This window comes from Leuresthes tenuis, unplaced genomic scaffold (assembly GCF_036924035.1).
Source record: "Leuresthes tenuis unplaced genomic scaffold, fLeuTen1.0.hap1 SCAF_4, whole genome shotgun sequence".
Taxonomy (NCBI): domain Eukaryota; kingdom Metazoa; phylum Chordata; class Actinopteri; order Atheriniformes; family Atherinopsidae; genus Leuresthes; species Leuresthes tenuis.
The window spans coordinates 11,730,907-11,744,735 of NW_027325358.1; the positions used below are offsets into that span (position 1 = coordinate 11,730,907).

General features: G+C 41.8%; 1 protein-coding gene across 4 annotated transcripts in view; it reads left to right on the forward strand.

Moving 5' to 3' along the window:
• The first annotated feature begins 960 nt into the window (after positions 1-960).
• The window catches only part of LOC140305635 (nucleosome-remodeling factor subunit BPTF-like), a 40,792-nt gene continuing 27,923 nt past the window's right edge, over positions 961-13,829 (forward strand). For 2 of the 4 annotated variants that reach the window (XM_072384581.1, XM_072384582.1), the window contains exons 1-10: positions 961-1,783; positions 3,772-4,594; positions 7,765-7,816; positions 8,014-8,182; positions 10,243-10,500; positions 10,906-11,109; positions 12,093-12,278; positions 12,567-12,742; positions 12,972-13,148; positions 13,427-13,608. In XM_072384581.1, the coding sequence (XP_072240682.1) occupies positions 1,213-1,783; positions 3,772-4,594; positions 7,765-7,816; positions 8,014-8,182; positions 10,243-10,500; positions 10,906-11,109; positions 12,093-12,278; positions 12,567-12,742; positions 12,972-13,148; positions 13,427-13,608 (2,798 nt within the window). In that variant the 5' untranslated portion in view covers positions 961-1,212. The remainder of the gene's footprint in view (positions 1,784-3,771; positions 4,595-7,764; positions 7,817-8,013; positions 8,183-10,242; positions 10,501-10,905; positions 11,110-12,092; positions 12,279-12,566; positions 12,743-12,971; positions 13,149-13,426; positions 13,609-13,829) is intronic. The other 2 variants (XM_072384583.1, XM_072384584.1) reach the window with 2 other exon arrangements.

The following is a 13,829-nucleotide window of genomic DNA, read 5'->3' on the forward strand; positions in this document are numbered from 1 at the left end:
GATATACGTAGCAGTGAAAAATACCAACATCAGCTAATGATCTCGTAACCCTAACCCTAACCCTAACCCTAATTGTACCAACCAACATGTATCTGTGATGTCAGATGTCTTGGTTCTTATTGTGTCTTGTCTGTTGTTGAAGCTGTTGTTTCAAGCTGCCGAAATGGAAAGACCTATCTGAAAAATTAATCAAAATTAAAAGTGAGTAATAAATTAACAATCCTTAGGGTTATAACACTATACATAAAAGAGCTGCGCTCTTAGCATTAACTTAGCAAAGTTTTTATTTTTCAGTAACCCGAACACACTTCAAATGAAGTAATCTTTATTCATCTAAATAATCATGATGATATCAAAATGTATATTCAACTAGCAATATGACGTCCACACCTTATTATACGTGGACAAAAATTAGCAGTATTAATTTTAAAGACGGCTTATTTGTGTGAAGAGCGCTCTGTCGGACGTATTATCTTCTTGCTTCGCTTTGCTGACTGTGACGATAATGGCGGCATGGCAGGGGAGAAAAAACGACGAAGGTTCACTAAATACACTTGACCCACCTGCGATTAAAACTAGCCACCAGAAGCAGCAACTGCTAATTAAATACTACTGGCACTTAGCGTTTGCATGAACAACTAATTTTATGAACTACGGCTATTGCGTCTATTGTAGAATAGAGTCACGTGACCCCAAATAAATTCAGACTTGCCAGTGTAAAGTTAGAGATGAAAATTGCTTTTCCGGTCTTGCAATGAGCCCCTTAAAACGATATTGTTGGAAGCCTCGCTCCGGATTATTTAAGATGTCAAAGTTAACGTAAACACTGAAGGAGTCTAGTATACTGTATGCCACAACTTGTAAACATCTTTATTTGTTTATTTATTTTAGACACGTTTACTTTGAAGGAAATAATTATCAACTTCCGGTATAACCTTCGCTACCGGATTCTAACTTCACGCAGCTCTGAGGCCTGCTGTGTTTTCAACGGAGGGAGAGTCGAGAAGAAAAATGGCGTCTGCAGGCGATCCAGAGCGGGACACCGGCCATTCAGTTTGAGCTTTCCGCCTTGAAATTGAGACCGGGGCTTGGCGGGGACCAATCGGGAACCGTCGCCAGACCTGTTAATTTTTTCCTCCCCGTTTTTCTCCGGTGTGCGTGGCTTTTTCCAGCACCGAGATTGAAGCGGAACATAAGAGCCTCCCTCCTACAATGAGGGGAAGAAGAGGAAGGCCGCCCAAACAAGCAGCCGTGATGCGGGAAGGTTCACCCGGGACAATCCGGGGCTCTCGGGGCGGCAGGACCAGAGGGATGCGCGGACGGGGAAGAGGCAGAGGACGGGGTCGGGGGCGGGGAGGAAGTGGAGGTGTTTGCAGCATTGGCTCTCTAGAGGTGGATACAGAAATATCCGGCCGAGAGAACTTTCATTCGTCTCGGGGCCGTAGGAAAGTTGGAGCCTCCACCACAGCGGCTGCAGCGACATCGCGGGGCAGAGGGAGCAGAGGTAGAGGCAGGGGGTCGAGAGGCGGCCGCGGCGGCAGAGGCGGAGTGAAGCGGCCTCTAACCAAGGTGGTCTACGACGACAACAGCGATGAGGAGGAAGATAATATAAGCTACCGGTCAGACGAAGATGAACTTAACGACAACCCGTCGTCGGATCTTGAAGATGAAGAGGCCTTGGGAAACGACTCCGACTATCTGGAGGACCTACCAGATGATGAGGATGCCAGCTACTGTACGGAGAGTAGTTTTAGGAGCCACAGCACGCTCGGGAGCACCCCAGGTACGTTCGTTGGCAAGTGCACGAGGTTGAGTAAAGCGGGCATGCATTACTTAAAGTGTGGGTTTTATTTTTAGCTCAGTATAGAAAGCAAGCCGCATTGTTCAAAATGGAGCTTGCACTCAGAAACAGGCCTTTGTTTACCGTGTGCTCTGCTGTCCGCTGTCTTGCAGATCCGCTCCACGCTTCGACCGGCTCTGGTGTTTTTTACTTTTTGCGGGATCAGCACATTTCCGTTGTCATATTTGCAGTTATGAATGATGAATCATTTTGTTAGCATAAAGATTAAACGACGAATCAAACTCGTTTAATCAACGGGATCAAACTCCCCTCGCGACTTTCTATGCGTTTAATTCATTCAGCTTTTTTTAGTTTGTTTTTGTTTTTTACTTTTGCACAATAAGTGTAGTTTCTTCTGTGCAAACTACGCTGTATCAAAAACACATGTGGTGCACAAGTTTATTTCCAGCTGTATACGAATACACATTTATTACAACTTCATCTCAAACTTCAGTTCGTAATAAAGGTATTAACCATTTAAAGATCTTACTAACAATGGTTGGATTTTTCTACGCAAGCACTGGACGGACATGCCTTATCCAGCTCATGTTTTAACTATATTTTCGTTGCATACGTCCCTAAATGAGTTTGACAGGCACGTGTTTTGAAGTGAAGCGCTCTTTTTTTCTTCTTTTTTTCCCCACTTGTTGCAAACACTAACTCATTACGCGGAGCATCGTTTCCATAGCAACCACTTCACGTTCATCAGGTGTGGAAATGAGATATCTCCCATTCACAGCTTTTGATAGTCATGTTAATAAAGTGTTGGCAAGAATCCTTTGACACATCTTTTATGTAACACGGTGCATTGTCAGCAGTTTGCCAACTACTGGGAGGTCTTCTGCTGAGGAGAACGTTGATAGTTTCAAATGGGACCCAAACTTGGGTCTTGATTCCGTTCAGATGTGTCCATCAACAAAACCCTGTTACTGTGACATGAAATTTCTGCCTTTTGATTGTTTTTTGCAATACTTTCTTTGTTTGCCAGATAGAAGCGTCTAAAATCAGGTTTTTATTCCTTTATATCTTCAACCTGCACTTTGGTTAAGCTCAGATACAATTTAAGTGTTTTAGGCATTACACACATTCCTCCACTTCTAGTGACCATGCTGTCATCTTTTTTGAAAGGATGCGTGACCATGGCAGCATTGTACAGCCAAGTATGAGGGTCTTTTTTTCTTCTTAAAACCAGCGTTGACAGGCTTTACAATGCTTTCACTGTTACTGGCTGACATTTATACGATGCTTTCAGGCACGCTTCGCATGCGCGCCCACCCCTTTCCACTCACATTGCCTGTGTTTGATGGTGAACCTGCAGTCAACCATATTTGCAATCACAAAACGTTAAAGTTGCAGCCTAACTCTCGCCAGTGATGTCACAGAAACTCAGATTGAGAGGATAGGGCAAGAGACGCACACCCACACGTGCTGTGTGATGAAGATTTTACTGGTACACCATCCTCGCACCACAGTGAATGTAGTGGCAAGCGTTTAGCCTCCTTCGATAGTGGGGTCATGAGGTCATTTGAGAGAAGCTGGCTTAACCCATTGAAATCAAATGCAAATACAACTTTATTCCTCTGTAGTGAACTTGATTTCCTCCAGAAATGTACACAGACAGTCCTGATGTTACAGTGCAGATGCTGCAACATTTGCTTGTACTTTATAGGATGAAACATGAAATCTTTCCAAGTGGCTTCAGTTGGCTTACATTGAGATTGCTATGTCAATGCACATTGTTACTATTTTGTTTTTTAACAGTTTATGGTGGTTAATTCTGTGAAGAAATAAATTTTTTCCCTTCAATCCTCAAGGGTTAGTGATTTCTTTTGCATTGGTTGTTAAGAATGGGTCAGCACTAAGCTTTTCTCTTGTGTTTTGTTTGCCGCTCTTCTCTACTCTTTCCTGACCTTTTCTTTTACTTGTCACAGGTCGGAAAAAGAGTCGGCCCTTGCGACCACGTTCTCCTATTCTTGAGGCAAAGGACATTCCTTCCCTGGAGCTTCCCAAGACGTCTGAGGACCTCCTGATTCCTACCTCACAGCTCCTCAATGTGTCCGCCGTCTACGAGGTCCTACGCAACTTCGGCACCGTTTTGCGGCTCTCCCCCTTCCGCTTTGAGGATTTCTGTTCAGCCCTTGCCAGCCAGGAGCAGTGCACGTTGCTGGCAGAGACCCACGTCTCCTTACTCAAAGCTATTCTCAGAGAAGAGGACACTTCCAACACCACATTTGGTCCCGCTGACGTGAAGGACTCTGTCAACTCCACCCTGTATTTTGTGGATGGTATGACCTGGCCTGAGGTGGTGCGGGCATACTGTGAGAGTGACCCAGAATACCGGCACATTCTGCCCTTGCAGGAGACTGAGGATTACCCGTATGAACCATTGGAAAGCAAAATTAAAGTTCTCCAGTTTTTGGTGGACCAGTTCTTGGCAACTAACATTGCCCGGGAGGAGCTCATGTCAGAAGGGGTGGTCGCCTACGACGACCACTGCAGGGTGTGCCACCGCCTTGGTGACCTGCTGTGCTGTGAGACATGTTCAGCTGTTTACCATCTGGAGTGTGTGAAGCCACCACTGCAGGAAGTGCCAGAGGATGAGTGGCAGTGCGAGGTGTGTGCGGCACACAAGGTGCCCGGTGTGGCAGACTGCATCCCTGAAGTGCAGAAGAGCAGACCGTTTATCCGGCAGCTACCAGTCGGCTTTGACAGACACCACCGTAAATACTGGTTCCTGAACCGGCGGATTGTCATGTAAGTTCAGTGTTTGGTTTGGTGTTGAGATTACTGAGCAGGATTCGAAGTTGCTCAGAGGTGCGTTTTTAAATTTTATACAACTTACATCAAACTGACTTTGTCATCCTTTTTTTCTTTTCTTTTTTGAGATTTACTCCATCAATTCAGAAGAAAATATTGTCACAGACTAATACCTGGCCGTTATACTCATATTTCCAGCCAGAGAATTGTTCATTAACCTCTATTTTTTAAATTCGACTGAATTGAACTTTGATTCCTGCAGAATGGTACAAAGCCCAAAACTAGGATTCAAACCAATAACTGACTTTGTCAGGACATTCATAAAGAGAGTCATTCTGTGTGACAGTAGGTAAGAAGTGTCGGGCAGCTTAGTCAAACCTAGATATATGGAACAGGCAATACACCTTCAGGACTAACATCTAAGGTGCAGCACCACAAACTATGATATAGCTAAAGGATTGGACTATTTTCCCACTGCTCCTGGTCCTGATATCACAGTGAAGAAAGTAGAGAGCTTCTAGGTGCTTCGTTCAGATTATCAGTAGCTCATTTGTTTGCACATCAGTGCAGATGTGTTGTTGTTTTTTTTTTTTTTGTTTGGACTTTCTCTTTAATAAACCAAAAATGACCTCATCCCTTTCTAGTCTTTAAACATCGCCTGGTCATCAGCAGTATTGGCCCTGGACATTACTAGTTTATATTGGTAGTGAGCAGTCACGGATATTGTGTGTGTTGGCTCAGCAGCAGCAGGCAGCCTGCCACAGAAAGTCTGCCACATAAACCATAAAGAAGTACAGTTCAACCCAATGGCATAAGAGATATAACAGTGGAAGAGAGTTTTTCAGTTCTTACTCTCATCTATTTCGGCTTCGTGCCGCTTGCCAAGATAACCCCAAGCAGGTGCCGAGTTCCCGGTCTTTCCCTTCGAAGGCTGAGCCTCTGCATGCACAAGTAGTGCGCACAGGAAAAAAAGTTTGCTTTTACTCGATGTGCGTATGTACAATGAGTGTGTTTTTGTGCGCCTAAAGGAAAGCTGCTGAATAGACACTACTGTTTCATGGCTGCTGGGTTCACACTCTTGAGGCAGCGACTGTGCTGAGCAGAAAGCCGTCCACTCTGTAGCAGCTGCTACAAAACCCCTGTGTCTTTTTGTGAAGTACAGGTGCAAACACATTCTTGGAGACAAGCATCCCCTATTATATCGGGAAGTTTAATCCAAAAGCTCAATTACAAAATTATTCTCTTTAGAAGTTGGACAAGATTTATTAACTTTTGCATGTGTTTTAATGTCAAAAGTGTGATAAATGTTGTGATATTTGATTTATTTACATCAAACTGCCCTGTTGTCTGTACATAAACTTTCACTGTATTTGGCCCTTGTTCAGTCATTCATGAACAAAGTTTACTGAGTGCTAAATACACAAAGTAGCTGTAATAATTATTTTCAGTTCCACCGTTATCCCTTCCTAGATGTTCCTAAAAACTAAACATATTCACTGTCTCTTTATTGCTTTTTTTTCTGGGAAAACAAAACAAGTAGAACTATTCCATCAGAACTTTTAGCCTCCAACGTGACTTTTTATCGGAAACTTTGAATGCAGAGCAGATAGTTTGAGTCTTTTTGCAATGATGAAACAAACACCCAATTTAAATAGTTGGGTTAATTGGGTGGATATGATCATTGCTTGGACGCTGACTTGATTTAAAGTTGAATCTAGACTCTGAGAGCAGCTATCACCTGTGTGCATTCAGCACAGTGCAGGAGTTCATAGATAGAGTAACTTCAACAACTCACTCAACCAGCACAACCCTCAGTGCACACATACGTCTGCTGCATGTAAGCATCTCTAATCATGAATTAATGCCATGGCTTCAGTCACTGGAACACCTCATGATCACGGCTGCATGCGTCTCGATCTACTTCAGCAGCAGCCAGTGAACCACAGGCTGTTAACAGACTAAAATGAAGATAAAGTGTCATACTGAGGTGTTCTGTTACCATAAGTGTCTGTGAAGCTCTGCTGGATGGATGGAAAAAAATGTGTTAAGTGTTTTGTTTCATGAAGTAGAATACACTCAGAATACATCTCCCACTGATGTTAAAATGGGTGACTGCAGAGGTCATAGTTTATGATTTCTATGATTTTTATACTCGACACACTGATGTCTTACTGTATGTATTGGAGGCGTTGCCATCCTGGAAGAGACCATTTTCATCTATTTAAAAAAGGTGTCTTCATTGGAAAATATGTATATTTTTAACTATGGATTGATTGCAACTTGCCCTCATTTTTCTCTTGTAGATGTTCAATGCTAGTGGTTTTGTTCATGTTTGGCATCAACTTGGGCCTTCTACACCTTTTTTGCATGAAAGAAAAACAGTTGATACTGATTTTCCTTCTTGTGGGACAGCATAGTGGAGTTTATGTGCTCCAAACCAGTGAATGGAGCAATTTGCAATGTCTCTGTTTAATCAGATTTCTAAAATTTGCTTCAAATGTTCATGATGGTTCAAAGAAAACCTGGCTGTTGCAGCCACACTGTACACAGGCTGGTAAAACACTAGTCAGCTGAGCAGTCTTTTTAACTAGATTTACAATTAACTTTCTTCTAAGTGAGGATGCAGTGGAGCTCATCAGCAATGTTATACATCTCAGAACATGACAGTGTTGTTATGGCTTACATGCACCAGGCAGTGTAACTGTAAAAACATTAGTTTTACTCTTCTTCGCCCATTTATTTGTTTATCTTTCCTTTGTCACTTGTCTGTAAGTCAAAATGTCTCAAAGTGCAGTGGCACAGACTTGTTCCTGAACTGCCAGGATTCTTATAAGGGTACTTATAACACAACTCACCCCTTATCTTTGTAAACATTGCAAGGGAACTATGGTAAAGTGGACACGACTTAGGTGGAGGGAACACAAAAGTAGCCTCGAAAAAACAAACCCAATCCTTAAACCGTCAGGACCTCTTAAGAAAGGAGAAGAAAATGTGTCGAGCATCAAGGAAAAGGGGAAACAAACCTGGTCAAATGATCAACAGCTGCAAAATGACATACAGGGAGCAGACAAACCTAAATGAAAATCATGGATCCTCCAGTTTCAGTCTCCTTGTTGTTTATTGCACTTACTTATTGTTCTTACCTAACACATATGTCTTGCTTACAGCGAGGAGGATGGTGAGCAGGAGGACAAAGCCATCTGGTACTACAGCACCAAGGTAAATGGGTCGAATCTTTTATCCCTGCTGACCCTTTGACGTTATTATGTCCAAGCACATCTGTGACAAGATGTGTCACAAACCTGTTCTTTCTCAATGTGTCCTAATATTCCCATTTTAGTCAGTAACATTGAGAGGATCATTTGTATTGTGTTTATTTTAGTGTTAATAAATTCTCCATAAACTATCTTTTCCAGGTCCAGCTTGCTGAGCTGATAGAACGCTTGGATAAGGAGTACTGGGAGGCCGACTTGTATGCAGCCCTCGAGGAGATAAGGGACGAGGTGCACTCCCATATGGATATCACAGAGGACCTAACCAACAAGGCTCGAGGCAGCAACAAGTGTTTCCTCACTGCTGCGAACGGTGAAGAACTTATCATTCTTTCTTCTTTTTTTCATTGCGTAGGCCCTGGAAATCTGAGATGCCCTCAGTGACTTTTAGGTTTAATAAAAGCTAAGATGGGGATCTCTTTAATCTCAAAGTTATTTTCTTTTCTTATTTGTTTATCTCGCTCTCTCCCTGCTCAGATATTTGCCTTCTTCTTGGCAGTAATAATGAATACCACCCAGTCATATGTGGTCAGGCCGTAGGAATCAACTCAGCTATTATGTAACCTTACTCTGGTCCCGGTCTGGTCCGTGTCCAACACTTGCTGTTCCCCTCAGCACCTCATCCTTTCATTTCTGCCTGTAGGATAACCAGAATCTTGTGGTCTGTAAAAATGGTGCACATCTGAACAAATATCATCAGCACATCATTTTTTTTTTTATAGAATTGCATTTTCTTTGAAGTGTACGTTTGTAACAATTGCACTTTTAAAAGAAGTCTAGACAATAAGTGGGGCTGTTGAATGTGGCCGTAACTTGATGCCACAACTTAAGTGGATCCGGCACTTCTAATATCAGATGTGCACAAATAAGTTAAAAAGTGCAATTTTACTGCAGACATGAACCTCTTTTCCCCTTATAGAAGCAGATAATACAGTGTTTTAACTGGCAGCTGATTTTATTTTAAACCCGGTGCTGTTTTTCCATTTGGCTCAGCTCATAACTCACAAAGATAAAGACATGCAACGTCCTCACTACAGTGATAGAAATAAAATGAGCTGATTAGGAAGAAATAATTTGATGACCTGAAAGTTCATTCCCCTAATTTAAAAAAAAAATTGTAATTGAATTCAATTATCTTTTTAACTGTTTATAAAACATCTGCATTAAAACCTTGAAACGTTTAAGAGATTCTCAAAGCTAATATAGGCTTTTTTTAACTCTTTTTCAGTTCATTTCAGTTTGTTTTTCTTTCACACTTGCTGACATCTTAATGTGATGTTATACACTGTTATCATCATACATGACTATTAAAATACTTGCAAACGTGTTTATCCAACCTAAGTCATACAAAAGTGAAGTTCTCAGATGGAGGATCGAATCACTTTTACTTGTATGTGCTCAACTATCCCCACAGTTCCTGTCCAATACACAGAAGAAGCTTTTAACAACAGTGTAATCAAAACGAATTGAATGCATCTTTTTGTAAAAACAGTAAAGTGTAACTCCATATTATTACAGCTGTTACCAAGGAAAAGTTGCTTTCATTCACACATTTTATTCTCTTTTCTTCAATGGCTAAACGTGAGAATTGTGGCTGAAAAAATCAGCTCAGTTAGACTATACGTGAACTCAAGGTGTCTAAAAGCATTTTCAGACTGTCACTCTGCTCTAATAAATAAAATGTCACATTTTCTCACACAGTCCACAGCTGGATTACATCACATGCTTGCATACTGGCATACTGGGGAAGCAATAGTGGTCCAATATACTAGCCAGGTGGAACTCTAACCGTAGCTTGACTCAACTGTGCATTTAAACAGATTGGGTGTTGTTTTAACCAATGGGGAGTAAGATTTAAGGTTCTAAAATAGAATAAACTAGCTATTGATTCTGCTATGTGCAAGATTGCCTATTAGGTCGAAGGCAAACTGAACACAACTGTCACTAATTTTGATGTCCAACACACACACACCTTTAAGACACACACATATATACGTCTTAGTCAGCATTAATGGGCAGATGTGTACATGCAAATCGTATCCAAACAGCTACCATTACTGAAGTTTAAAGATGGTGTCCGGTGTAATGCAAATCTGTTTTTTTGTTTGAATATTATCATAAAAATACAACAGTTTGGCTCCATGACACCTAAGTTTTACCTCTTCTTTTAAAAGTTCATAGTATTTTAAGACTTAGACTGAATTCTAGTATGATACTGTTGTTTAGTCACTACAGTATGTGAGGTTTTGAATTGTCTGACCAAATACTTTCCTGGTGGTATTTCTTATTATGAAATCTGTTATGAAGTCAGTTTTGTTCTCACAGCCTTTTTTATTTCCTTTGCTCATGTCTGACTTTTCTTTCTTCATCCAGAGGAGATACTGGAGAAACTGCGGGCTAAAAAAGAGGAGGAGCTGGAAGAGGTGAAGAAACGGGCTGCTGAGGAGGCCCAGAAAGCACGACTGGAGAGGGAGAGGGAGAGGAAAGACATGGATCCGGAGAAGGAAGATGAAGAGGCCAAGCTGACAGGCGAGGGGAAGCAGGACGGCAAGATGAAAGATCTGATAATGGAAGAGCGGGAGACAAAAGTAGATGTTGCACACGATAAAAGAGATGGATTCAAAGCTGGAGGTAATTATGTTTAGATTTAACCAAATCATAACAATATGACCAAATAATGACTGAAAAACCGAAGAAATATTAAGTTTTCTCTTATTTATGTCTTTTTTTCACGTGATTGATTCTTGAAACACTTTAAAACACTGTGCTCTTTGATATGGCAAGGTTGGCACTGACAAAGCTCATATGCTGATTTACTCTCTATGTCCTGCCAAATGTGCTCCACCACGTCTGAAAAAAGGGCTCATATAGAGTAATTAGTGATTTATTTCATGTTCAGCGTAAGAACATTTTTTTTCTAGTTGTGATTTCACGATTTTGACCACATCTTCCAGCCCCAACAATCTATTCCCCCCTTCACCAACTCACCTTTGCATTACCAACCACATTCTCAATATTACTGCTGTTGATCTGTAGTCGGTGAAGCTCCACCCACTGACAAAGAGGGTGGTAGTGGCAGTAGCATCACAGACGGATCCATACCTCCAGAAACGTCTTCTCCAACACAAAGCTCCACTATGAGCTCTAGTCCGCCCACTGCAGCTCCAAAGCTCCTGGCTCTCTCAGTAGAAGCTCGGACCGAGGGATGCTCCCATGTGGAGGTGTCTAACAACACTGAAGGTATATACAACCATTTAAGAGTAGAACCGCCCTCGTTAAGCTTTTCTTGGGCATCTGCTTTGCTGCCATGGTCTGCAACTTCACCGGCCTGAGCTGTTTATCGCTTGGGCTTATTTCCCCATATTCCCTCGGTGCTTTAGTGCTGATCTTGATCGTGTCTCCGCCTGCTTCTTTGCATGTGGCTCTCATTCCATCTACAGCTTTTGTATTCAGTTGTCCTTTTGTTATTTCTTGAACTTTGGCTTCAGCTGTGGATCCCTTCTTGCCATTCTGCACTTAAACTGTTAGTTGTCACCTTCTTTTTCTTTGGAGCGGCAAAGCTGATTGTATTTAATTGATTTGCAGTCCAGTGGTATTGTGTCTATAATCTGCATGACTAAAGTGGAGCCCCAAATGACTGGAGACAGTGTTCACGTTGGAAAAGGCATTTCTTCTGTTGCTTACTTGTAATTTTGGCCTTTTATTGGATTTTATTTTGTTGAGTTATTGCTTCTGTTGAATAACTTGTGTGGTGATGATATACACATGTTAATCTTCTGAACTGACAGAGCTTCACCCTTCATTGCTGTGTTCAGTGAGGCCAGGTGTGCACAAACCTTTTTGGAGCTTTGTCTTAATTTGATTAATGTCAAGTTATCCATCCTTTCTTGTGTTTTTTGGTGCATGCATTACATGCAATTTATCAGCAGAGGGAGCCACAACCTTTTTTTTCTATGGCAGGAAAGTGCAGCACGTAACTAACACTGGATGTTTACTTGCACACTGTTGTTGATACTGATAATGTTGGCTCATTTAAAAAAAAAAAAAATTCTATCTTTTTTTTTTATGAATTCAGTCTGGACTAAGATATCTTGGTAATTAAAGTGATTCACGGAAGGTATCTGAAATGATAACCTCTGAAAGCAAGAACAGCGCAGAAGAAACACGTGAGCCTCGTTTATCTGAGGATCAGTAATGTTAATGATTTTCTGAATGTTCGGCAGAAAACCCATCCTCAGATTCCATCCCTGCCTGTGGAGATGGTGTCTCAAGCCTAAGCCAGCCTTGCCAGCCCTGTGAGGAGAACAGTAACTGCAGCATAGGAACTGGTGTCCCTCCCAGTGGTCCTGAACCCCCAGACTTTGCTGACAGGTCTTCCCAATCATCCCTGGCAAGCTTTGATGACGCAGGTGCTTCAGTTACAACATTATAATTCTATTATAAAGCATTATAAAACATAGAGCATATTCTCTGGCTTAGAGTAGTCATCTGCACATTGTAAACTTTAAGTAGGCCTTAACAAAGCCTGACTCGCCGTACGTTTTACAGCTGTCGTGTTGCAAAAGAGGTGCAAAACAGGCTGATTGTGGTTTCTCTTTTAATAGATTCTGCATATTGTAGAACTTTAGCTTAAGTAGGTTTTCAACCATGGCCTACTTGGTTAATTTCTTTGACTGATTTGGGCTTTGCATTTGCAGGAGACAGTAAAGACTCAACAAACGGTGACATGACAGGTCTCGGCAGTAAGAAATCCTCAGCAACGCGCATGGTGACCCGACTGAGGAACCCAGACAGCAAGCTAAGTCAGCTGAAAAATCAGCAGGTTGCAGCTGCTGTTCATGAAGCCAACAGGGGCTTTAAGGAAGGCAAAGAGGTGAGGAACGTGGATGAGAAGGGTTTTGTTCCACAGATATGAATATAAAATGTGTGCACAGTGCTTAACATATTCTATATGATTTTTCTAAAAAGGAAGAGCATTTAGACACATAAAGTAGTAATTGCACCTCGTTTGACAGTTACATTATTAATGTTCTTAATGAAGACAACTCATTTAGAATTAGTACTTGCAGTAGTTTGGCTTTACTTTGTGATTGCTTCTGTAGGTACTGGTGGTAAATGCACAGGGGGACATCACCCGTGTCAGCACACGCAGCAAGGAGGTGGTGATGAAGGGGACCCTCAGCCAATACTTCAAGCTCGGTCAGGAGGGCAAGTACCGCGTCTATCATAACCAGTACAGCTCGAATGCTTTGGCCCTCAACAAGCACCAGCACAGAGAGGCAAGTAGCATGTTCAGTTGTTGTCAGTAATTGTCACTGTTTCATCTGTCATGAAATGCACTCCACAGGGTGGCTTTTCAGGCATTAAACTTGCACATGTGAACACTTTCTCCCATCATTGCCAATAGGAGTATGTCAGTTTGGAGGTGTTTTTGAACAAGTGTTGGTCTGTGTCTGTCTCACTGAGGATGGTTCATTTGTGTAGCAGCTTCAGACCCCTGAACTTTCAGATGCGTAAGCTTAATTCCTGACTGAAATCCACATATGTTTTTCTGTAGGACCATGACAAAAGGCGACATCTCTCCCATAAGTTCTGTATGACACCAGCAGGAGAGTTCAAATGGAATGGGTCTATTCATGGCTCCAAGGTCCTGACCATCTCTACGTTAAGACTCACCATCATCCAGCTTGAGAACAATGTTCCAGCTCCATTCATGCACCCTAACTGGTCCTCACACAGGTATAGGACAGAGTGAAGAGCTGGGATATCAAAATGGCATTTTACAGCTTGTGCAGTGTTGATTACTTTGACTTTAATCACACAACATTTTCAGCGTGTATTCATTTCAGTTTTGTTGCTTGCAGTCAAAATGAACATAATTCACTTATTCTAGAGACTTTTTTTGAACCAATAAAAGCAAAGTCAGTGCTGTGGCATTTCTGTCAAAATTAAACCATGAC